The following is a 26885-nucleotide window of genomic DNA, read 5'->3' as shown; positions in this document are numbered from 1 at the left end:
TTAAGGCCTGTTTGGAAGGGTTGCAGGAGAAATCCTTCTCTACAAACAACAATTTAGGTTTATGTTTGCAAAATAAAACTGGGCAAACCACCACTTCCATAACAAGGTCCTTTGGACAGACAAGACCAACATGGAGATAGTTAGCAATAATCCACAGCGCTGTGTTAAATAAAAACTAAATACAGAATATCATTGTCAAACACTACATAACTGCCAAGCACGGTGGTGGAAGACTGATGATTTGGGCTTGTTTTGCAGCCATAGGACCTGGACACCTTGCAGTCAGTCCACCATGAACTACTCTGTAAGTATATGATGTATCTGTAAGGGGTGTACTTTCTTTTTCACATGGCTGTGTAACTACAGCCCTCATGTCAAAGAGCAAACAAAAAACTGCTGACACTATTATGACTATGACACTATTGCTTTGAAAACAGTTTCTCATTTTATCCCACAAATGGTAAAAAGTTATTAACTAATGACTAACTAGTACTCCTGGTTGTAAAATAATGATAGACAGTAAAATGGGTTAAATGTACAATATACATGAAATACAAGTAACTGTCCTTTACATAAACCAAATCTCAACCACCGCATGCACGTTGTAACATGTGCCGGAGCCTCCGCAGCAGCAGGGGGCAGTAACACACCTCATATACCAAGAAAAGAACACCAAACACGGAAGGCGCGCCGTGGGAAGGAGGAGAGAAGGTAAACTTACTTTACACTCAGGTGTAAAGAAGCTCTTGTGCATAAATTGTAAAACGAAGGCGAGTTAATCAGGAAAAAAAATAACTAAGATCCACCAGTACTTTTAAAATATGTACGTTGTGACAGCCGTTGGAAGCCGTTAACGGTCAACAGACGTTAGGACTGCTTGTGTCCTCAAAGTTTTCATTATCACATTAAATTAAGCGAGATGAGGAAACTTTAGCTTCTATTTTATGGTCCATGATCTTTCTGTCATTTCAATAAAATATTCGATGGATATGAATCTGCATTTAGAACCATGCAGGAGGAATAATTTAGGATATTTGCTTATCTTTAGGCGACTTTTTCTACCAAATGTCATCTCGCTGTGAACGCTCCTGTTGAATCAAGTGTAAAGATCCAAATGAATCTGCTTAATGAAATATCTAAGAAAGACAACCAGTCATTCAGGTCAAAATCTAAATGTGTTGAGTTCGTTTCCTACTGAAAATGACTGAAAATAACTATATACGAACTATGATTTACACAAATGTGGACTTTTTTTGCTTGCCGATGACGACCTCCTCTGTCTGTTGACCATACGCTGTAAATCCTCACCTTTCTTCCTGTAACTATCAAAAGGAGCTAGTTGTCTCAGCTAGTTATCCACATGGTAAGTTAAAGATAATACAGCCACTATTTCTATTTGTCCAGAGTCATGTCACGGCAGATGGGAGACAGCCATCGAAGGTTTCTCCAGACCATGATGAGTTGTGGCATCACTGATGAGCCAGGAGCATTGGCCCTCTATCAATATTGTTGTGAAACGCATAAAGGTGAAGGATTTTTTTTTTTTTTGTTTAACTAAGCTGTTAATGGTTGTAACTGAGTGCAACTTTAAGGAGCCCAGTAGTTCACAGCCGGTGAATTAAAAAGCAGCATTACTTCTCTAACCAGAAGTCCAAAATGTTCACATCGGCTGAATGTTAGCACTGCCCTTTTTGTTTTTATATGGAAATACCAGGAATATTTAGACTCATGTACTACAGTTTGCTTTCAGGTTGACTCAACAATTTTAAATGACCATTACGCTGAAATCTCAATGATTTAGGATCTGATAACGGTTGTTGTGAAAAGCAAAAGTAAAAAAATTGCAGGTAGATTCCGGCTTTTTCTCTATATTTATTCCACTGCCTATCATGCCATGACTAATTCATCTGACATCAGGTTAGTGATGTTATTAAACTCTTGTATTTATTAGACTTTGCAGGGCTGATAATGTTTAACTTTAGGAAAAAATGCCAAGAGCTACAAATACGTTTTGGATATAATTTTTTTGTCTCATTCTCCCTTTTATTTGCAGCAAATTACGTTCCTGACAAACTGGATGATTTCATTGATACCATCAACTCAAAGCTGCAGCCAATGTTCATGCAGATTAGAAAAGGGATGTCTGAGGACAATGGTCAGCAGTACTATGCATTGGTTAGTGGCCTTTACTCCACTTGCAAAGATTTCGATGTGTGTGTGGATCATTGAGGGGGGGGTGGGGAACTTGGTTAACTACAGTTAATCTCGTCCAGGTGAACACGGCTGAAACTGATGTGACCAGGATGACGTCAGATTATGCTGACAATGAACTCGAGCTGTTCAGGAAAACGGTGAGTTGGGTTTACACCCTTCTGCCAGGCCGATAAATGCTTTTTGTAAAGTCTGTGAAAGAGGTGATTTCATTCAAGTTCTAAAACACACACACACAGGAAATTACCTGTGGATTTCCACTGACAGATTTTTTTATAGACATTTCGGTAACTGTGGTGAAATATTTGATTAGGTGGACCTGATTGTGAGCTCTGAGAATGGCAAGGCCTCCTCCACAGAAATCCTGAACAGCACCGACTCCATGACCTCCAAAAAGCTGAAGAAGAGTGAAACGGAGCACCTTCTGACCCGACTCGTGAATGACAAATGGTTCTGTGAGGTAAAATACACTGCGTGTGCATCAGGGATTCACAATATGACCGGATTGTTTGTCAGAGTCATTTTAAAACTATGACTTATCAACTGTGGCCTCTTTTTAATTCCATTCGTTCATTTTCTTTACACGCTTCATCCTATTCGGTGCCTGGAACCTATTACAGCTGCCATAAGGCGACAGGCAGGGTACACAGTCACATGAACTAAGAATATATCTTTCAAGTAGTTTATTTCACCCAGTTTGACATCAGCGGTGATGGTAAACAACTGGTTGTGTTAATCATGAATTTAGCAAAGTGGGATTTAAATGAGCACAAACTGCTGATCCCTGCGGGAAAATGATGGGAAAAAGCAGGAAAAAGTGATGTGGTTTTCAGAGGGAGAACTGAATTACAGTGTTTAATGACATTAGGGATACACTGATTTGAGGCTGATTTGATTTATTTGTCCAGCACTGACTCATAAAGCTGCACAGGGTGTTTCTGTTAATGGGACCGTTTGGTTCAGACCTGTTCTGATTATTTGCATACATTTTTGACTCATTATTAATTACATTTTGTACATCATCTGCTGTGGTTTAATCATTTCATACCCTGTGTTAAAACATGGAATATTGGAATATTAAGATTTTTTTATTTTTTTTTAAACAAATTTTGTATTGTAGAAATAAATAGCAATACAATAACTTTCTATTTATGTTTATGCATTTAGTGGACGCTTTTATCCAAAGCGACTTACATATTTACATATTTACTTGTTACATCGTGTTTTTCAGAAGACGAAGCCAAAGTTTAAGACAAGCCTGATGTTACTCAGGTATCAGTATTGGTATTGTGACTTAATGTCTGAATGACTCCCTACAGATCAGAGTATATGAAGGATTTATAGAAATTAATAACACCGTCTTAAGTTAGGCTGAGTGTAGTAATGGAGACAGAAATGTGAGGCAGCGCGACACAATGATGATGCTTTTTGGACAACATTTTATTTTCAAAGCAGCTTGAATAACATTTCGCGTGTCGAGCCGGTGAAATTGGAGCAGTTTCCACTCGCCTTCCTGTGTTTTCCTGAACTTCTTGCTCCCACTGAGTTTACGCATCTCTAGTGTGTGACCGAGTGCTTTTTATGAACTCAGAAACAGGGGGAGTACTCTCTGTCCGTCCGATGTATCATAGAGATGGAGCCGTACATTCGTGCAATGTACCAAGACCAGGTCAAGGTGTGCCACATCTGTCACAACATCGCCTTCCAGGTAAATGCTACTCTGCTTTATGTCGCACCACTTCCCTATACTGTTACCCTTGCACATGTTTGACAAATACATGAATAAATTCAGGTGCTAGTTTAATCTTAGAACTACTATAAAGTAGGAAGATGATGACATTTTTGGACTTGAAGAGAGATTTTGATGCGTTTGAAGCTGCCCGGCGACATCTGAGCAGTGTGTTTAGTTTAAAATTTGTTAGAATATCAATATAGTAGTATCAATCCAGATGGATTTAGTAAGAGTCATGTGCTTTTTTTTTTCTGTGTATTGGTTGCTCACAGTATTAATCTCATCTGAGTATCTCTCTTCTGTCCCCCAGTGCCAAATTTGTGAGAATCCCACTTGTGGCATAAAAATACACAACCCATGTGTGGCCAGATACTTCAAAGGAAGAACAGAGCCACGATGTCCAGCTTGCGATGACTTTTGGCCACATGAAATCCCTGGTAATGATGCTTCTTTACTACATGCTATCTGTGCACACATTACAAGTAAAATAATATTAGTTAGATATTCCTGCATATTTGGTGATTAACTTTCACTTTGCAGATTGTAACACAAAAGTGTTACAGAAGTAAAATATACATTTGGAAATCAGTGGTGTGAAATATTGATAAGCTACTGCGTTTGTATGAATAGCAGAGATGGAGATAGATGCATAAAAGCAGATATAAACATTTGCTCCTTTTTATCTTTGTTCTTTTCTTTGCAGAAGTCAGACGACCTCATTCCAAGTCCAAGAGATGAGGACTTCAGTATTTGCTGTGTTTATTCTTTTTTTAAACCGTTTGTAACAAACCAAATTTTAAGCTTAAATATTTTACCAGTTTTTACACAAATAAACCTTTTTTTTTCTTTCATTTTGCTTCTTAATTACATCTATTCACGCACATTCATTGAAATGCAAGCCAGCAGTTTTTTATTTGCACATTCATGTCATAATTGCGGTTTTCTTCCACCACACAAAACTTTCCCTTACACATCACGCCACCTCAGCATCACTTATTTAGATCACGAGGAGTCTCTTTCCAACCATCATCAGTAATTTAATCTAACCATAACAAAACTGTATGGTGAAGTCGGCACTAAAATGTCTTTTTCCCTATTAAGAGGAGAAGAAGTTTGGGCCAAGAATTTTACTAAATTATTTCATGCATTTGTCGCTCTAAAACTCCACTATTCATAGCCTGTAAATATTCTCTGGTGTTACTTTTCTTTTGTTGAAACATTGAGAAATATCTTGTTCTTGTAAATATATAACTCAAGCTTTTACTACTCTGCAGATAAATCCACCTTGTAGGTGAAAGCACAAAGTTCTTATTTATTTTTATTTTTTACAAGAATATGAATTGAAATAAATCATCAGCCTTTTTTAGATTAACTAAAATTGGAAGAGATTCTGTTTACTGTTGGAGTAAATGTAGAAAATAAAAGTCACATTCACATCAGGTTGCAGGTTAGTTGTCTAGTTCAGCTAAACAGCTACAGATTATATTAGAAGTGAGTCCTTATTCTGACAGGCTTAACAGGCTGGAAGGTACGAGTAAAAGATGAAGCAATGCTTCTACAAATGTAAACTGTCAGTAGCTCAAACAGCATAAACCACAGGCTGTCCTGTCAATTTAAGTATAAACCGCCTTTTTTGCCAGGTTGTTCAGACTGAATGTGTTTTGTGACTTTAAAGTATGTTCGCCTGAGAGGAGTCCTGCTCTAGGATTTTCAGGGTGACAATTAAAGAGATCGCTTTTCTAAACCAGGGATAGAAAAAAGCATATATCAGTGGGTTCAAACAGGAATTTAAATATAGCAGCCAAGAAACAATCGCCCAAGATGAAGCATTGTTTGAGATGTCCTGTCCTGTTAGAGATGGATAGTAATATGGACAGAAAGTCAACAAGAACACAAATATCACAATACCAAGAGTCCTGGCTGCTTTTCTTTCTGATTTCTTTGCTGTGACTTTGGCTGCACCAGCTGCAGCAGCTGTGATGTGAAGCTGCATGGAACGAGCCTGAGACACAGCCACAACAAATACTCTCACATACAGAATCAGGATGACTGAGCAAGGCACAATGAAAGTGAACACGAGGTCGACAGTTCCAGAAACAAAGCTGATCACCACTAAACACTCCCCATAGCAGGAGTTGTATCGGTCTGGCTGTCTGAGATGATCCTTTAAGATGAGCCCGTTGTAGATGAGAGAGAAGGCCCAGCACAGACTCACTGACACCTCTGCTCTGCTGACAGTGATTTTTGCGGAGTATTGCAGAGGAAAACAAATAGCTACATAACGATCAATCGATATGAGCACCATGTTCCCCACGGAGGCTGAGGTGAGGATGAAGCCGAAGATGTACGACAGAGCGCACATGAGGTCACCCAGCAGCCAGCAGGGCTCTATGAATCGCACCGTTTCCACCGGCATCACCAGCAACCCCACCAGGAGGTCTGAGGTGGCCAGGGAGAGCATCAGCACATTGGTGGGTGTGTGGAGCTGTCTGAAGTAAGAGATGGAGATGATAACCAGCAAGTTAAGAACAACTGTGAGCACAGAGATGGAGGAGAACAGTGCATAGAGGAGGACAGCCTCGGAGCGAGGACGCATCAAACCTGTGCAGGACAAATTCAGGAGCTGAGGGTAGCAGAGTTCAGCTCTGTCCAGACTGTCCATCTTTCAGAAGTGAAGAGAAACTGACCTGCTGGGTTCACACAGCTCAGTGATCCCTACAAGACTTGCTGAGCTCATTTATCGCTGATGACACTCCCCACTTCTCATCCCTGCCCACTAAGCTCCTTTTCTCTGCTGCATCTGTCTGACAAATCTGTTCCCTCATACCTTTGCCTCCTCTTTTAAGAACTCCTTTTTCTTTCACCTCCCCCCCCCCCCCCCCAACCTCATGATGTAAGATTTTGGGCTTCTTGCAGTCTGACCTTCACAGAGTTGTTGTTTCAGGGAACATTTAACATCTAAACTGTCTAAATTTTCCATAACATAGCAACCAAACACTGAGAAATCAGTTGTCAGTAAGAGAATCCTGCATTTTTGACACGGTTCATTGAATATTAGCAAAACATTCAATTCAATAATCATTAACTGTCATCATTGACTGCCCCCTTGGATAACTCTGATGTGGAAATGTCTCTTAAGTAACTCCAACATTTGCAGTTTCTTGTCAGAGATGTCACTTTTTATTGCTTTTCTGTCTTTCTTCTGTTAAGACAGGTCCAAAAGTGACGTAATAGTCAATAATCTTGGAAATAATCATCTAATTTGAGGATTTTTTAAACATTTCATCCCACATGAAGTTAAACATACACAGTGCACTCTTCAATTATATCTAAGTACAACTGAAGAGTATAATAATGGCAACCATCACATTCTTTGTACGAAAGGTCACATTTCCTTGAGTATAAGATGACAGTCGCTTATGTTTGATCTGCTCATAAGACGCTTGTTTTAGTTATCAACCTGCAAGTTTCCAGCAGAGCATTACTGACTGAGAAGCTCCGGGATTTTGGGAGAAGTGACATCAGACCTACAGTTATGTTAACAAAACAATACACTCTCTATGACTTCTACGGATCTATGTGTGAGGACATAAAATCATCTGGTCTATGCCAGGTCTTAAAATCAGGTCACTGCAACCTCAGATGATAACATATGACACATTGAATCATGTTTTTTTTTGTCATGAGAGAGTGAGAGAGATTATTTACATGTAGAAAACATTTAGGAATCACAACTTATTCTTGTTGTCTGTTCCCTGACTCTTTACTTAGATACTCTCTTTACAAAGAATCAACTTCAAAACTGCCTCAGATTAAAGAAGCTGATTTTGTTGAGGAATTCAAAATAGATAAAGTGACTTAGAGACAGAAACTTAAAAATGAACCTGTTTTTGACTGATCATTTGTATGTGTTTTATCTATTTTTTGTTAACTTTGCTTGATACTTTTGCTTCAGTCAAATGCCTGTGTGTGTAGTTGCTGCACAGCTTACATTTGAAAGGTGACTAATGATGCACCGATAGTGAAACCGTGGGCCAATACCTGTTAAAAATAATATTTTGACCAATTGCTGATACAGATAGTTTTTTCCACTTTTTCTTTCTTAAATATCAGTGATCAAAAGAGCTTGAATAAGGGCAACTGGACTTCCCCTCTCTTTTTCAGTTCAGAACTGAAGAAGCCTTTTCAAGATCTTCAAGATCCACAAACAAGTCCAGTTGCCCTTATTCAAGCTCTTATGATTACTATGACCTGGATGACTGAGAATCTTGATCAATAAATTTTAATATCAGTGAAACAATACAAATATGCATCACAAAAGATTAAAAAAAATGAAGTTACTTTATTAAATGAACACAAAAGTGTTAACCAAACTTTAGTACAAACCATCACGTGAACAACATCCTTAAGGTGAAAAAGAACAGTTTCAAAAGCCATTTTAACCTGTTAAAGTGTTGATTGGCCAAACAAAATGTTTTATGAAAAATAAATTGCCTGATTTGGAATTAACCTTATTAGTCACTTATTGGGTTTTTGCTGAATCTGCAGCTGCAGCCTAATCCTGTTTGTTTCTGAGCAGGGTCAGTAAAACGTCAGATAAACATCAGCTACTCCCATCGGTTCGTGTTTTCCTTTTTGTAGTCAACAAGCTGAATATCGGCTGATACCAAAAATTAGGCCAATATATCAGTGCATTCCTAAAAGTTAGATCTTCTTCTGGGACAATGTCCGTTAGACAGACAAGATCAGAGCAGAGCTGTTTGGTCAATTCAGAGTACCATGTTGGGAGAAAACCAAACAGCATATCAGCACAAACACCTCATTCCAACTGTCAAGCACAGTGGTGGATGATTTCTGCAGCCACTGGACCTGGGCCGCTCATCCTGGAGCACACAACCAACAACACAAAAGAATTAAAAGAAAGGAATAGTTTTATAAAGGAGCATAAAGAGCAGAAATCTGCTTTTGTAAAAAATACTTCCACAAACTCAAAAGATTTTGAACACATAGCAGGAGAAAAGTGGCAGAAAGTTCCAGACGACTGCTGCAAGACGCCAAAAGAACCATCCAGACTTCACTGTTGCCAAAGCTTCTGCAACCAAATATCAATGAAGGATGTTGGTTGTGTTAAATTGTGCCTGATCGTTTGTTATTATCTTTCTGACCTGTTTACACAGATGCATAGAGACCATATTTAACAGGAAGTTGTGATAAAACAGCACGTTATATTATCCAATACTTCCACCTCTGATGTGTTTCTGTTGACTTTTTTGTCTCATCCAACATTTGTCCTATTGTCATTCCACACTTGAGTCCTTACTTTTTGATAAATGTACGGTACATTCATGTGGAATATGATTGCATCATGTGTTGTTGTGAAAGTGTGTTTATTCACACCTTTGACAGTTATTCACTTGTGGTTTAATGTGTTATCAGACATAATTACACGGTGTAAGCAGCTCCCTCTGGTACACAAGACAAGCAAAACAGTAATGTTTGTTTTTCCTTTGATAATGTATCGCTTAAGGCTCTGCCAGGTTTATGTTTGTCATCAGACAATTTGTGTAGTAGTTTGTAGTAGTATAGTTTAATGTTATTTAATAGTTAGAAATACTAGTTTTGTGTAAATCTTCATTGCATCATTATGGACCATTTTGTCCTTAAACGACTTAAGAGAGTAGTACATTTTAATTAACATTTTAATCCTTGACATATCAAAGACTGATTAAAAAATCATCCCCCAGCCCCCCAACATTCGTTTTAAGGAAAATAACTCATTTTTTGTGGGTTTTTGTAAAAAGAAAAAAAAAAAAAAAGAAAAAAGTTAGCATCCTGTAACCAAACTGGCATTTAAAGGATTAAAATCCTGGTAATTATTCAATACTATAAGTTAGTTTGGATCAGGACTGAAGTTGTTTGAAATATTTAACCCCAAAAAACTGAAAAATAACCAAACGTTTGTTATATGTAAAAAAAAATAAAAAATTGTGTTTTTTTTATAAAGAAAAAAACAACAACAGTGACATTGAATAATCAATCTGGCATTTAAAGGTTTAAATCCTCAAAATCTTTGAATGTTTGGTGGTTTTCAGCAGCAGGGCGGAAGTTGTTCGGGAGATTTATGCAGAAAAAGATATCAATCTGTGAAGTATTTATAGCAGTTTTTTTGGAAGTGGACATTTTTGTCCTGAATGACTTAAGAGGGTAGTAAATGAAAGTGAAGCCTACAGGATGAAATAATCATCATCAAAAGCATTTAATCAAACTATTGAGACCTTTTCATTCAATGTTTTAATGCTTAAATACACTAAAAGATTTAACTTTGCTGATTGTTACTCCCATCCTGACTGACTGGATTTTATGGCCAAAATCTCAGACTCAGGAATGAAAGACATCGAGTTGTATCAGGATTTCAGGATTCAAGACACCAAACCTCTTCAAGTGCAGAAAACCTCTCATAGACAAATGACCATATTTATGTTCATTGATACCTTTTCAAACTCTCCTCATCCACATGAAAACCCAGTAAAGTCATTCTTAAAGTGATTTATTTGCAGATCTGGTGGGACTGGCTTATAGTTCTTTAGTTTATAATGAACGAGTTTATTATTGCCTAGTTTGTCCATATAAATCTGAAAGTTTAACAGATTGGGTCATTGTTAGTTAATCTGTTGCATCTTTGTCTTTTCATTTTTGCTTTACATTGAGGTTTTGTGCTGAAAACCATGCACAAGACTAAGACTTGTTTATGTAATCCATTGAGATTTAAAATCAACTAATCAGTCACTTAAAGTGGAGGGATTTTCTCAGACATGGTGGGAAATTCTAAAGACAAAAAGATCTGAAATGATCAAACAACAATCCATAACAATTTGTGTCATCGAAGACGATGGCAAAGTACGACATGAAGCACTGAGAGGGGGAGATGAAATTCAGATCACTGACATGCTGCTGCCACCTGCTGATGATTAACTCAAACTGATCCAATTATCCATCACAGAGTAGATCGGCTCACCTCAAAAAATAGATCTGCAATGACAAATTCATTGTCTCTCTTGTTGGCCTTTCCCAATGCTGAGGTGGTTATGTGAAGATTCAGACACTAGAGGGCGGTGTTGGTAAAACATAGTACAGCTCTGAACTACTTAATCAGCTTTACATTAAAAGAAAAACGCTTTCCTTTTCTTTTTAAAAACAAAACTACACATTTTTTTAACTCTGGTATCACTGCTCTTAAAACACTAAGTGTGAATGAGTCTTTTACAAGCAATCTGATTTTTTGTTATGTTTAGATTGTTAGTGCTATGTGTTTTATTTGTATTTTTGAATGAGCTTTCCACTCAAATAACAGTTTCATATATAGCTTTTAAGAGTATATTAAAGCCGTAACTTGTGCTTATTTGAATACAACTTCTGAATGAAAACTCTAATTAAACTAAACGGATTAAATTGTTATTTATGAAAATACAGATATTAAATGATTTTGTCACTAGTAGTAGACTGTCCGGTCATGTGTGCTGATGTTAAGTCATTTTAAGAAAGCCCAACTTGACTCTCATATTTGTTTTTTTTCTCCATGTACGTCATGTTCAGGCATTTAACCAAAGCTCTCATCCATATTTGTGTCTTCACTGCTCCAAAAACTCACATTTACCCCAAAAAATAACAGCAGAAAAGCAGTTGGTTGGTTTTCTTTCAGCTTGGAAAGCACTTCACTGTTAACCTTCACTGTTAAATGAGAAATTACTGCGGAGGAGGAGACAGAAAACCTTGTAAGAGATGGATCGGTTGTTTTTTAGAGAGAAAAGACAGGTTAAGTGATTCTGTGGGAAGAGGTTTGTGTAGAAGGTGAGTTGTGAAAAGGTTGGACATGAACTGTCAGCGAGGAGAGCTGAGCTGCTGTGTGAACATCTGGGTCTTATGGATTCTGCTGAATCTGCTTAAATGCAGATCTTTATTTAAGGGGGAGAAACAGACTAAAACAGACTTCATCCAGCACAAGCTGCCTGGGAATGAGGGTCTTTAGGTTTGTTTTCTGTCTCTGACCTTCCCTTTAACGATGAGGCCGTGAGCTGTGTTTATTTTGATAATGCTGACATTGCAATCAATGAATCAGATTTCTCTTAAAAAAAGAAAAAACACGTGGTGAAAACTTAAGGGGCATTTTATCCTTACATCAAACCTAACTAAGAAGCATCAACAAATGATATCCTCATGTTAGACATGAATAATTTGTGGTAACATTATTGCTTCCCCCTCAATATTTATGATTAACACTAATATTTGTTCTTCTTCATCTCACAGTCAATAGTGTCAGGTATTATGCAGGAGAAGCATATAATCATACTGATAAATAAAAGGACACTGATAGAAAACAATAATGTGGTTTGTGACAGAAAAATTTTAATAATTTGATCAGTTAAACAAGTTGAGTGACAAAAGTTTACCATAAAGTAATTTAATTTAGTGTTTTAGGGCAAAACTTTGCCCTCCATTGTTGAATTAATTTGTCAGTTAGATCTTTTTTAATGCTTTAAAGTAGCCTGTTTGTGGTACTTTTGGTAAAAGGTATGTATTTATAAATCAGCACAAAAACACGAGTTTGGTCATAGCTCCTTAAATCACCATTAATTGTGTTACATTTTTATTTTATATGTCTATATAGAATAGATGTTTATTTATATCTATATGTAGATGTATATATTTGAAATAATATATGGTAAGACTTGATTATTTCAAAGAAAGAGATTAAAAAAAAAGCATAAATAACTCGCCATCAGGCTGTCAGAAAGATTTCTTCAAGTAAACACGTGCACATGAACATATCTGATTGGACCTGATTTTCCTTCCACAGACTCCTGCTTCAATGATGCTCACTTTAATTATGTTCACCCAGTCTCTCTTCTTCACAGGCAACAAAACCGGCGCAGGCTGGCAGTCTGACTCTCACACTGTGAGAATGACACCTCCGTCTTCTTACAGAAGACCCAGTCGAGGATTCACTTTGATGTCACCCCCTCTTCTCAAAGGAAAGGTCAAAATAATAAATGTAGGCCCAATGTAGGAGGGAGGGGGTCAGCGTAGATTTTTGGACGAGTGAGCCCCAAAAGACATAATAAATTCTTACAGTGAGACGTGGCCAAAGAGGAAAACAGCATGAGTCCTCTTTGCATGAAAAGGTTGATCTAAATCTGCAGACAAGCCCGGCTCCTTCCCTCATTCAATAACACGCCGCTTTCCTCTTTCTCTTTCAAACACAGGCTAACACATGCGTTTGAATATCTTTTGCATCTTTGGCACCTCAGTAAGCTGCCCCAGCTACCTCTTCCTCACAGCAAGGCATCTTTGATTCAAGAGTAAATAACCAAGATAACAACAGTGCTTAAATGTGTATTTGAAGAGTCATCAGGTCAGAAAATATGTGTTAGTGGGTCAAAGGAAACTGAGCGGCACCAGACTCACCAGTCATCATGTCAGCAAAATAAAGTCAGTCACAAGATGTTAATATTTATCAGCTTTATTCTGTTGGGAGGTTTAATCTATAATATGCTATTTATTTTGAGTTATGTTTTGCATATGAAATCTATAACCCTTCATATTCAGCTCATTTCAAACAACACAAGCATGTAATTAATGGTTTAATACAGACTTTTGTCGAGTTGATACAGCACCTCCTGTGAGCACCTATAAGCCAACAGCATGTGTGTGATACAAACATCATTTCCAAGAAAAGTGGGAAAATTTAAAAAATGCAATCAAATTTTCAATCTGTAATGTATGAATCCATTTGAACCTTCATTTAACAGACACAAGTCCAGTTAAATGATTTTGAGTGAAGGAAAATATAAACAAATTCAAAATTTTAATTTCAGTGACACATTTAAAAAGGATGGAAAAGGGGCTAAAAAATGCTAAAAGATGCTACAATCAGCAGATTAATTGGTGACTGGTGAGGGTGTTAGGATTGGGTATAAAAGCAGCTTACACCAAACGCTTTGTTTTTCCAGACATGGCGTCAGGATTGTTGCTCATCACTTTATGCAAACCTTGGTCTAATAATCATCAGTGAGTTCCAAAACAATATTTCTCAGTGCGAGATTTGAGATTTAGAATATAAATTTGTTCTCAACATATTGTGAAAAGATTTTTTCAGTCTGGGTAAATCTGAGTGTTTAAAGGCCAATCTACTGTAGGATGCAAGTAACCGTCAAGTCCTCAGGCGGCACTGCATGTGAAACCATCACGGTGATGTGATCAACACTGGAAAACAACTGCATTAAGAAATGTATCCTGAAACTGTCATATCACATCTGCACAGAAACACGCCCAAGTTCTCCGAGCTCCAGCTCATCTAAGATGAACAGAAAGACAGTGGACACTTGTTCTTTGGTCAGATTAGTCGACAGCAAAGTTCTACTCGCCAAAGACGAGAAACACCATCAAGGCTGTTTACATACATGAAGTCCAAAACCCAGACAAGAAAGAATGTTTGGCCCAAATGTGGGCCAGAACTGAGCAACAAGTGTCAAAAGGAGCTCAGATTAGACAAAAATGTTTCCGCTACCTAGAAAGCCAGTATCTATGATTGTATGAGTTTGAATCAGTGCCCATAGCGTGCAAATGTGCGAAGGTACCATTGAAGAAGAAGCATATGTTGAGAGTTTTGAGACATATGCTTCAACCAAGCCACATCTTTTCTTGTGTTTTTTTCAGCAGGACAATGCTAGACTTCAGGGTGTGTTACACTCCACCTGAAATCTTATATTCTTCAAAAATGAACACGGATTCCTTTTGTCAAAACTCCAACAATTAATATCCTCAGTTACCAAATAATCAAAAAGTGTCATTTAATTCTGTAAATGACACTTTTTGATTGAATGATGGAACTCAAAGGTAAAAATACCTCCCTCCAAATTTATTTTGAGTCTGTTGCTGGCATCAAATTTCTAAATGCAATTGAATTTGTCTGTGAGGACACCGAAAATGATTTCTTTAGACTTTTGTCTGTTAAATTAAGGCTGAATGGAATGATCAAATCACGGATTTAGGTTTTGATTGCATTTCGTCTTTGATCAGGTTTTGTGATATAAAATGTGTCTTAACCTTACTGAAATTCCTCATTTGAATTTCTATCAGATACTCACATTCCTATAAATACTTTTCCATATTCTTTCACACAGAAGTATTAATCAACCTTTAGTACAAAAATAACAGTTTCAAAAGTCATTATAACCTGTTAGAGTGTTATCTACTCAATTACTTTTCAGTACTCGATTGGCCAAAGCAAATGCTCAAAACTTCAGGAGAACTTTGTGTTCCCATTCGCAGACAAACCAGTTGAGAGCCCGTTGGATCGCCTTGAGGATGACAAACACTCACACCAACGATAAGTTGATTTGCCACACGCAGACGTAATTTCCTGTGCAGCCACAGTCTCTGCGAGCCGCCGTGAGACGCATACTCACACCGAGCTGCCAGTTTCCGCCGGAGCCGCTCCAGGCTGCATTACATGCGCAGTCCTGCCCTGAATCCTACATCACCACGGCAACCGGCGTTCACACCGTCCCCGTCAGCATCCGAGAGACCCGATCCCGTCCGCAGGCGACCGGAGATCCCGCAGAAAACACAGTAAGTTTTTATTCCTCCTTATGCAGTACTGTTTGAGGGGCAGCAGTGGGTTATTGGTGGGATTTGAGGGTTGTGGATGCCGGCACCACTGCGGGACTAGTCGCAGAATTGATAAATGTAATGATTTGGTGCAGATAGATTTTATCTGGTTAGGTGAATGAATGGGCAAGCGTCATACCTTTTATCGGTGATTTTCTGTACCCGTGTCTCTGTGACAGTTTGAATAGCGCTGTAATTTGCGCTATGCCTCTACGTTATATAAGATGCCCATGTTTCGATTGACCGCAGAGCTTAAGGACATTAATTAAGTCTGCAATTAATCATAATCGTGTAGAAAATGTACAGCGGGAGAGTGAAGATGACGTAACTTTACAGAAAGCTGTGGAAATAATTTCAACTCACAACAAAAATGCTCATAAAAGGTGTTTTTGTCAGCCTATCCCTGCACTCTGATTGTTGGTTACACAGCTTCTATGTCGCAGCAGTCCTCAGTGCAGCAAGTTCAGATATGCATGACCAGTGAACCCTGAAGAACTTGACAGAAGATGGCAAACACTCTGCTCTCACCTATTCACTGCCCAGCATGCATTCTCCTTTAGACAGCTTCCCTGACCCTTAATGTAGGCCAGATGTATGTGAGGAATCAAACTATGAAATGATTATTATTCTTTATAAGAAGATTAAACGCAAGAAATAACAGTGGCTGGCCTAAAAAGGATGTCATTTGCTGGGTTTGTTTCCTGCCACAGTGTGGGAGCGCTGAGTGTTTGACAGAAGCGCTCAGCTCATTTGTTAATCACACATTCAGGATGATTCATCATACCCACACTTCACTCCAACTGTGGGGATGAAAAATGGTGGTCAGCACAGATGACCACTTTAACCACCCACTTATCAAGGCTGCAATCGACTATAGTCTTGAGTTATATTCATTTCCTCCCATTTTCTACTGGGCAGAATTCATTTTGTCATTTTAAATTTAGAATAATTAAAGGAGAGCAAGTTGTAGAGTTGGAAACATTGAATATTCTGTGATATCATAAATGTTTTCCACATGGTGACAGCGTGTACTTCCTTCTTTATCAGATCATTTATTCACAGTTTGTTTGTGTTGAGGCTCCAGTAAATGTTCCCGCATCTCTTATCAAAAACACATTTCCTGTGCATCAGGGCTTTCTCCAGCTCTGTAGAAGCTGTGGCTCTTTGCCTCCTGGTGTGTGTATCATCATTGTGAGTCATTGGCGTCAGCGGGCCAGTGGGGTCTTTGGCTGGAGGAAGGTGTTATGTTGCACTGTGTGAATGAGACAAGTGGCTCCTCATCTCTTCCCACCACAATTAAATGATCATTTGATGGAGGAGAGAAAACTGAATAATGTCATCTCATCGTTAGCATTCTTTTTTTTTTTTTTTAAATGTTGGGAACTGATTTCTTGTGCGCATGCATCTTGTCTGGTATCTCTAACACAGATAATGCAACTGGCCCCACTGTTCGTAAAGAACAAAAGCAACATCGTAAACATCAAATTATGGTATTTACTTATTAATAAACATTAAGGTACTCACAGGGAGGATAAAGGTTGGATGGAGAAGAGACAGTAAACCAGTAAACATGGGTCCCATGTTCAAAATTAGCCTTGCTTTGAATCACTGCTTGCTAGGATTTTCCTACATTTCTGAACTACAATCCAGTTCAGAGGTGCTTCAGATTAAATTCAATTAAATCACATCAGTTTTATCTATATAGTGCCAAATCACAACGAATGTCATCTCAAGGCACTTAAAAGATAAATTAATTGTGATTATATTATTATGGAGGATGTTTTTGGCCAGGATAAATGTGTAGTGAAAATCACATTTTCACAGCCATACTCCCAACACCCAAAATTAGCATTTTTACTGTTTTCACAAAAGATTTTTTCCTCAGTTTGAGTTAACAAGCTTCAGCTTTGCTGTATAACTTATGCCAACATACTAATGGGCTCATAATGAGAAAGCAAACATGCTTATTTTCTAGATGGTATAATCTGTCATGTTTATCCTCTTAGTTAAGTATAGTAGCAACAAATGCCAGTGGACACAGTTTAGCTATGAATGATCATCATCAGTTTCACAGGGTTTTTAATTCATAAACTTTTGTGACCTGTTGATAAGACTTGATGAAAGTGACTAGAATTCATCCTGAGGTAGACATAAATGTAAAAAAGGTGCTATCTACATTCACAAATATAGCATAGCTGTAATCTGATGTCTAGCAGCATCGGAAATTCTTTTTTTTTTTTCTTCTTTCAGTGTTTTCATATTACTCTTGTGTGCTGTTGTCCATTTTGATCATGCTGTTATCTTCTCTACCTTCTTCATGTCCTGGCAGGACACACTATCACCTTTGGTGACAGAACGCACGGCCTGAGTCAGTCTGATCTGAGCTCTCTGTCCCTGATTCCAACATTCGTCCAGGCATTTTCAGGCAGCCAAACAACTATGGTTAAGCTGGGCAGTAATCTGTCTGATAAGCTGGAGAAGCAGCCATCTGCGGATGATGGCTTTGATAACATCCCCCTCATCACACCCCTGGAGGTCAACCAGCTCCAGCAGTCATTCGCAGACAAGGTAAGTATGTTTAGCATGAAATGTGTTTCGGTGACTCCCCACGTATGTTTGGTTTTCTCTACAGCATCGTGACTCCAGGTTGGACACCACAAAAACATTAATTACAGCATTAAAGAGATCTCCAACAGATTAGGGCTCACTGCAAAACTCGTGGTATAAACCCCATTAAAATTCATCTGGGCGCACTTACCTTCCTCTCATAAGCCCTAACGCTGAGGTTGCTGTATTTACTTTTACTCACCCACCATTCCAGGTTAAAACTTTAGCATCAGCCCACACAACACAAGCGCCTCTGTGAATACATAATACAAGAAGAAACCCTACAGAATATATATACATTTTTAGGGTTGAATGATGCTTTTAGCAGCACAGGATGTTCCACGAGCTGTGTAGCTGGTAGTGAAACATGAACATAAAAATGAGCTGCATTTGTTCGTAGATATGCGAAACAGGGTTTTCCATGACTAGTGGACTTAAAGCTAAACCCAGAAGACAAAAACATCAACTTTAATGGATAGTTTTGGAGCATTTTTCCACTGAAGGTGCTTTGTCTCTCCTACAGGTCATCGTCAAGACATCGACGCAGTATCAGCTGCAGCAGCAGAGGAAGGACAGGCTCTATGTTCCCAACATAAAGAAGCTGAATATCAACTTCTACAGTGATGTCTCAGATAGAGCCAAGGTATGCACAGATTCTTTCAAATGCAGAGGATAAGTCAGACCATCAGGTCAGAGTTCCCACTCAGTGCGTCCTGGGTTCTTTCCATCTGTACTGGATCAGCCAGGGCGCATGTTAACCCCAGGTTTAAACAGCCTCATATAGACAGTGTAGGGAAATTAGGATCTATTGAGAGCAGGCAGGAGCCTGTATGAAACTTCTTCTACTGCAACTGTGAATGATAACGAGAGCAATCTGTAATTAGGCCATATAATGATTGAAGACCTAAACAAAAATATAGAGAGGATACTAGTTTAATTAAATTGTAGTACGTAAGTATAAGTTCTGATTTAGCAGAAGACTAGTATTTGTCTGGTCTTCTCCGCTCTCTTAAGTAACATTAGGACAGAAACCAGCGGACAGTAGTTTGTTAATTAGACACGTTATCTGCCTCAGTAGTGAACCCATAGTAGGCTATTTTTCTCCAATGCTAGACATGCTCACTCTCACAGCTGGTTGCAAATTCTCATTTCAAGATTCAGCATTGGCTGAGTAATACTGTGAAAGCAGAAACCTGTTAGTACCTGAATGCCTGAGAGTCAAACTAATAGATTGCTGATTTTAGAGTATTAATGTCCACCTACTTTTTCCAGGTAGCATGAGCAGTGAATGGACCGAAAGAAAACACATTTAAATACAATAAACTGACTGGCATGCCGTCTCATACTCACAGTGTCTCCCAGACAAATGGCTAGAGGAGTCACCACCAGGCGTGAGAGATATTTCTCTATAGGGAAGGCATCGCTCTGCGTCGCTTTGCTGCAGTCAACCACAACCAGAAGCAGCAGCCACAGCAGGGAACTTTGGGAGGGCTATCAGCCTCAGCGCCTGGCAAAAAAACACATGAAAAGAAATTGACTGATCGGACACGCTTGCTAGTACTCGTAGTCTCTCTCAGATAAATGGCTTGAATAGTGTCGCACTTCATAAATACTTTAGCTAAAAAACATGGATCAAATTAGTGAATCGGCTCTCTGAAAAATGAACACTGCAGATCTTTTTCCTCTTTAGTATCTTTGGTGGAACACTTCAGTGGCTCCAAATGAACTGAATACACTTCTGATGTAGTTTAAGTACTTTGGACAAAGACATGTAGGCTTAAATAATCAGGTTTCATGCTGCCACAGAATGTCACATCTGCCACAATGAGAGGCAGACACACAAGCTTACTTCTCCATCTCGCTTGTGGTAGCTTCTCCTATAACTTGTGAGAGCCTCATCCAGCTCGTACTCAGGATTGGTTGTCACCGGCTCTTCCAAGGAATCTAAGCAGAATATTCAGACTGTCTGACCTCGTCTGTCTGAGGCTAAGATCTTCTGATTTAAACCAGAATCGTCAGACATGGGAACGATAGCTGATTTTGCTTGTGATATGTCATGTAATGCACAAAAAAACACAATGTGGACAAGTTAACAAGGTGAAAATATAGATTTTTAGCAGATGGAGACTTCAAAAATGAAATGTATTATCCATTTTAAAACTTGTTACTGAAATGACGCATCCTCTGTTTGTATGTGTGTGTGTGTGTGTGTGTGTGTGTGTGTGTGTGGTTGGGTGGGTGGGTGTTGTTCAGATCACAGGTCTGATCCTCATCACTTTGGCGTTCTTGACCAGCCTGCTCCTTCTGCTCATGTACAAAGCCATGTGGTACGACCAGCTTATCTGCCCTGAGGGTTTCGTTCTAAAGGTGTGAAACATATACACATAAGCACACACACACAAAAAAAAAGTCAAATCAAACGCACAGTCTAAACCATTAAAAGCAGCTACAGACCGTGCGATTTAAGCCATTGTAGAAGTTCACTGCGGGCCAAGCTGTGCGACAGGTATCTTCTGATCCTGACTGTGACATCACTTCTGATGTGCACAGACTGTACAATGAAGATATCTGCTGAATCACAGCAAACTGCGTACTGTGAAGAGCAACACAGATCCAAAGCATCACGTTAATATAAAGTAAGTTTAATTTGCTAATGGTCTGAAAATTAACTTCCCCATTTGCTGCTGTTTGAATTCAGATGTTCTCTGATTTCCAAATTGCTTAGAATGAGTAATTCTTCTTTTATTTGTTCCCATGCTACATCTTTCTTTGCACGGTCTTAGCTGAGACACACATCATACAGGCAAGGCTTCTGCTGCTGTAGTTCAACCATCAACATGTCACTCCATACTGCGCTCCCATTGCTACGTTAGTAGGCGTAGGTTGTAGCAAGAGATACACTGGAGGATAATCCTCTAAATATATGACACGGTCACCAATTCGACTCTGTCTCTGGTCTCAAGACTGTGGCACTGATAACCTTTGAAACGAACATACAGTCCAATGTAGGACTACCATTTTAAGCCTCAATCAAAGATATCCCACATGCCGCAATGTTAATGTTTCATTTGGGACAATCGAAAATAACAGTTTGTACTGGATATAAGAAATTGTAAACAAATCAGATTTGGGGAGTTTTCTATTGATTTTTTCATTTGATGTGCTCTATCCTAGCAGAATAGTGTGCATAAACACATACCTCCAAGCCATGTGTAAACACATGCCTACATCAGGCGCCTTAATTTCCTGGAACCTTACCCTAACATGGCTATTGTAAATCTAATCCTCAGCCAAACCTCAGTCTAAATCTAACTTTAAACCATGTCCTTAACCAAATGTCTAATGATTTACATCATAAGGACTTACTTTCAGCCAGGAATGGGGAGACATAAGTCCACGGTGTGGCTTTGGGAACAGACTTATGGCACCACAAGTACACACAGATGTATGAATATGGATTTTTGTTATAAAGGGAAACAGGGACACTGGATATTTTGGCAGATTAATTATCTGATCTTCCTGCAGCACGGCACAGATCAGCAGAAAAAGTTCAAAAGTCTCATATTTTTATTTTGAAATTTATCACAGCTGAAATAGACGGTGCAGCACTTACTCAAAGGGCAGTTGCACAGTTCAAAATGCGCCTCATTTGGTGGCTTGTTTCTCGTCACACCTTCACAACAGTCACTTTAGAGGGATTCTTTGAAAACTGGGGCTGTAAACCCAAACTCATTATCTCCCAGCAACACCTTGGAGGCATCGTGTACTGAGCCAGCGCTGCCACGCATGTTAGTTAAAGAGCCTCTGTCGCAGAGGAAAACCAGAGGGTGGGATAGACAGAGATGGGGGTGGGAAAAAGGGGTGATGGATCCCACTTTCCGGTCAGGCAGAAATTGGGATGCCCGCCTGTGAATCAGAGGGGTCTTTAATTAGGACTCAGCGTGACTAAACTGTGATTAAAGGCTTAACAGTGAGGGGGACAGAAAGGAAGGAAAGGAATGAGGGGGGGGGGGGGGGGGGGGGGGGGGGGGGGGGCGAAGAGGACCTTCCGGCAATGCTTTTGAAGTGTTTGCAGGTTACAGTTTTAACATTTTTTTCCTGCTAATGTGTTGTCAGAGACATGAAAACAGAATAGAGGGTGGTATTGTTGTACCCTCTTTTCTCCTCACGCTGGTGCATTGTGGGGATTTTTGTAGATCTTAGCACACCTTTTGGAAGTTATTCTTGGCTTTAGTGGCAGCCAAACAACAAAATCAAAACTCAAGTGACTGTGTGTAACATTACATTCTGCAAGGTTTTGCCACATGATTGTCTTAAATGTCAGCATAAAAGATGTTAACAAGCTAAATCTGACCACAGAAGGCTTCTTTTTATGGAATCAATATGAATTACTTTCACATTGGTATTAATAAGAATTCATAATGTTAAATTAAAAACTTTTTCAAACGTGTTAATTTTGACTTAGATGCTTGGAACACAAAGCTTGGACAGTGTCATTTTTTACTGCGTTGTAGCATCATCTTTTTTTAAACACTGAGTATTTGGGAACTGAGGAGAGAAACTCTTGCTGTTTTGAAAGTGAAGCACTTTCCCGTCTGCGTCATGTTTCATCTTCACAAAAGTTTGGGCCTCCTTCATCATGTTTTTTCATTTCGCAAAGCTCCATGTGCTTTAAGTTGGTGACAGGTCTGTACTGCAGGCAGTCTGGTTTATACTCTCACTACAGAGACATGCTTTTGTAATACATGCAGAATGTGGTTTGGTATTGTTTTTTTAAGCGACTAAGCCCCTTTTTGAAGAAGATGATGTCTGGTCATTCCAAATCCTGTACATATTAGACTCAGCATTAATCTAAACCTTTTTTTCATAGATTTAAAAAAAAAAAAAAATGTTTTTCACTTTTTACTGATTTTCAACTATTGATGCAGTACTGAGTGCAGTACTGAGTACAGCCATTCAGGCATTTTGTGCTTGTGTGATAACAGGAATATACGTGTGTGTGTGTATTTTTTACAATGTATGTCATATACATATAACCATCATATAAATGCTGGACATTTTTATTTCCAGCATTTATATGACGTGTTTGTACTATTTTCAAACAAATATAGTGAGAATGAAAATGCATTCTGTGTTTTTTAACATTTCAACAAGACTTCATCACTTTTTTGTAAATAAGGTGTTAATTTTAAGAAGAACAATGGTGATTTAGACAAGCTATATATATACATATTTACGTATACATATATTTATCTATGTATATAGATAGATATATGTGTAGAATATGACTGAATGAAAAACAGTATAATTCAGATCCATGGATTACACTTTCTCCTTCATAAAAGTGACTCTATCATAGAGAAGTTTGTTATTACTACTAAAAAAAAGATCCTAAGAGCTTGAAGAAGTTTTATCTAATTTAGAAAGCTTCTTTAATGCTAACTGACTGGTGGTGAGAAGTGAAGAAGCCTTGTGAACCCAGTGACTCTTCTGATGTCCTACTTACAACTTATAAACCTGATACTCCCCACCAGCTTGTCAGAACTGAAGAAGCCTTTTGGATGAGAAATGAAATGTTTTCAAGAGCCAAGTAAAGAAGTCCAGTTGCCTTCTATTCAAACTCTTATTATTACCATGACCTCGATGGCTGAAAATTTACATCAACACACTAAAAAAGATAGAAAATCAGTAGTCTGTGTTTATTCTTAAGGGCTCTGTGTTGTTGATCTGTGAATCACTAAAACTGAAACCAACAAAGCTGTTGTTTTGTTTCTGCTGTAACAGCAGAAGCACTGTACCCCTGCAGCTCTGGAGATGTACTACACAGAGCAGCAGCAGCAGGAGCCGGGCATCCACAGCAACACCAACACCGGGCTGTACGCCGCTCTCAGCCACCTCAATGAGGTCAAGAGGACTAGGCCGGAGCTGCCATCACCATGGTTACCAGTCATCAGCGAACTGAAGGAGACCGAGGAGGCCAAAGACAGCAGCGAGCCACTGACAGGAGTGCTGGATGAAGAGAAGTGAAGGATGCTGTGAAAATGAAGGTGGAAGCAGGAAATGATGATGAGATGTTGTGTCACTTTTGTATGTATGTGTTTAAGATTTTCTTTTTTTTTCCCACCAGACAGTCAAATGAATTACTCACTAATACTGAACTCCAAAACTTTAAAGCTCGACTGAGAGTTTGTATCAGCAATGCAGGGTAGTGTGTGTGTGTTTGGGTGTGTGTGTGGGTGGGTGTGTGGTGAGTTGTTGCGGTTAGAGGCAGGAATGTGCCTGACTTTTACAGTGTTACTGAGACATGACTAAAGCCTGCCATCTGCATCCTCTGTGTGCTCCCACTTATATAAATCTATACACATATGTAGCGTACGCGTGGTTGCTGTCATGCGCTGCGTGTCCACGAACTCAGCTCCCTTTATACCGTGCACTTGTCTGAGTAAATTGGAGGTGAAAGAAAAGAGGCGAGGCGAGAATCCGAAGTGACAAGTGAAGATAACAACTTTTTAATGAGATTGCTGCGAGTTCCTCCTCATCAGTCAGCCTTGTTATTATCTAGCTTCCCCCTCATTAGTCTTGGAGCTGAATGTATGAAATCATCAACAAATGTACTCAAAGTTTAATTATTAAGATATTTCCCTTTTAGCTTAAGTGAGTTGATGTCCCATCCTCTTATCTGCAGACTGCAAATTGCAGTTTTGTACAGTTCAAGTCATAGAAGAGAGTGTTTTTACAGAGTTAGTCTGGATATATTTTTTAGGTAATTAGTGGTAATTTGTGGTGTTTAGAATCAATTGGCAGAAAAGTTCATTTAATCAGTGTTAAGTCAAATTACCGTGCATTGTGTAAATTGGCCTGGATGCATTCTGAATCCACCTTATAACTCTTTGTTTGGCCATTCTGATGTTGTATTATAATGTGAGCTATTTACTGTAACTATGGGAGGGACATTTCATGTATTATAGACAAAATCTAAACTTGAACTATTCTGTATCTCCAAGTATGTAAACACTAATCAGTTCTGATCCATCCTTGTTTTTGTTGTTTTTTTCGCCAATTTATTCTTCTGTAATGCTCTCGTCAGTGTACAGTAATCACAGAGTTGTCTCATCGTGAACCTTGAATGTATAAAGGAGCTGCTTTTATCATGCGGTAGATGTAATTAGAGCTTATAATGTACGACCTTTAAGCCCATTAAGTGTTTTCTGTATTTATTTGTATGTGCGTTATTTAACATCCTGTGAATGGAGAAACTATCATAGAGTGGAAAAAATCATTGGTTGCCTTTCAAAAGAGATGCAACTGTTGTTTTTTTACAACTACAAATAACCCATGATTCTCTGAAAATCTGTTTAGTTTGCCTTATTGTCATATGTTTGAATTATCTTGAACTCTTCTTCCCACTTATTTCAGGGACAAATCTCTTAAAGTGAGCAAGATAAATCTGAGATCACCACTTCAATCTGCTCTGATGTCACCCATTAAACAGAAATAAAGAACTGTAGCATTGTCCTATTTACAACCAGCTCTGCCCTTCATATTCACCACTCCAACGATTTCACGATTTTTCAGGAATGTTCAAACACTGAATGTTGAATTTCACAGAAAAAATTGTGTATTTTTATCTAACACTATTTTAATTAAACGATTAATTTCAGAAATTTAGCTACACCAAGTTAATTTATGGCATTCATCAACCTGTTGTCACCTCCAGCTACTTTCCTCTTATCTCCACCTGCCACCTTTGTTGCCCAGTTAGCTGTGGTAGGTTGAAATGGTCACAATTTGGAGCACGTGTAGAGAGATGGAGACAGAAATAGAGGGAAAACGGAACTTATTGAGTGAAACCGAATCACGCTGAAAAAGAGCAAGATGAACATTAATCCTTTCTACTGGATTACAGCACTTTATGCACTGGGTGGAAGCAGTGTGCATGAGTTTAAAAGTTACAAATTTAAGGAGGATCCTGGAACACCCAGTGACTGCAACTCTATGAAATGAGTATGTGGAGGGTGGATTTTACAGGAAGTCATATTTTGGCACAACATCAGTTTCTTAATGAGCAAATCTTACAGTCACTGCAAAGCTATGCAGAGTCCATGTATATAAGAAGCCATGATGTTGGTAGGATCCTTACAATATAGCACACAAACAATTCCAAATTCCCACAATTCAACAGGAAGTGATGTCACTCTCACATTCTCTAATGGAGAGAAGTGTGCTTTTTTTAATGTGTGGTTACATTATTGCTCTCAGGATATAAAACCAAACTAGTGGTGGAACTCTCCTTGCTCTTGACGCCATATTGAATAGACCTAGTATGTACTTTCTTTTTTCTTTTTACTTTTAAATGGCTCCATTTTGCCTCATATAGCTAAAATCCACAGCAGAAAGATGAATAAGATGCATCAGACACAGTGTGAAAGCTTGCTGCGTGTAAAGAGTCCTCTCAGATGAAGGATTTAAAAGAAAACAGTTTGCATGGTATATAGTATGCAGAGGCCTTTAAAGCATGTTTGATATAAAGCTAACATATTTTTACACGAGTTTGCTATCAGCATTTGCATATTTTTTCTTTCGAATTGAAACACATGAATGCTTCTTTGACACAAATTCTTACTCTTTAAGCTATACTGGCAAAATAACTAAGAACAAGTAACTCAAT

General features: G+C 38.6%; 3 protein-coding genes across 4 annotated transcripts; 2 read left to right on the top strand and 1 right to left on the bottom strand.

The window, feature by feature from the left end:
* The first annotated feature begins 637 nt into the window (after positions 1–637).
* nsmce1 (NSE1 homolog, SMC5-SMC6 complex component) lies at positions 638–4794 on the top strand. Its single transcript, XM_072384533.1, has 8 exons — positions 638–711; positions 1405–1526; positions 2054–2175; positions 2274–2351; positions 2525–2671; positions 3803–3919; positions 4254–4380; positions 4647–4794. The coding sequence occupies exons 2-8, from the start codon at positions 1409–1411 to the stop codon at positions 4679–4681; spliced, it is 744 nt and encodes a 247-aa protein (XP_072240634.1). The 5' UTR covers positions 638–711; positions 1405–1408; the 3' UTR covers positions 4682–4794.
* An 818-nt stretch (positions 4795–5612) lies between these two features.
* LOC140304996 (trace amine-associated receptor 13c-like) lies at positions 5613–6605 on the bottom strand. Its single transcript, XM_072383783.1, has one exon. The coding sequence runs from the start codon at positions 6603–6605 to the stop codon at positions 5613–5615; it is 993 nt and encodes a 330-aa protein (XP_072239884.1).
* Positions 6606–15371: 8766 nt separating this feature from the next.
* On the top strand, positions 15372–25742 carry caly (calcyon neuron-specific vesicular protein). 2 transcript variants are annotated; one of them, XM_072384532.1, is made up of 5 exons: positions 15372–15571; positions 17940–18178; positions 18741–18860; positions 20471–20584; positions 24005–25742. In XM_072384532.1, the coding sequence occupies exons 2-5, from the start codon at positions 18050–18052 to the stop codon at positions 24242–24244; spliced, it is 603 nt and encodes a 200-aa protein (XP_072240633.1). In that variant the 5' UTR covers positions 15372–15571; positions 17940–18049; the 3' UTR covers positions 24245–25742. The 2 variants fall into 2 exon arrangements, with proteins under 2 accessions (XP_072240633.1, XP_072240632.1); XM_072384531.1 differs by having other exon boundaries at positions 15373–15571; positions 24002–25742.
* The last annotated feature ends 1143 nt before the right edge of the window (positions 25743–26885 follow it).

This window comes from Leuresthes tenuis, unplaced genomic scaffold (assembly GCF_036924035.1).
Source record: "Leuresthes tenuis unplaced genomic scaffold, fLeuTen1.0.hap1 SCAF_4, whole genome shotgun sequence".
Classification (NCBI taxonomy): domain Eukaryota; kingdom Metazoa; phylum Chordata; class Actinopteri; order Atheriniformes; family Atherinopsidae; genus Leuresthes; species Leuresthes tenuis.
Note: the sequence above shows the minus strand (reverse complement) of the source record. Positions and strands in the feature narration are given on the sequence as shown.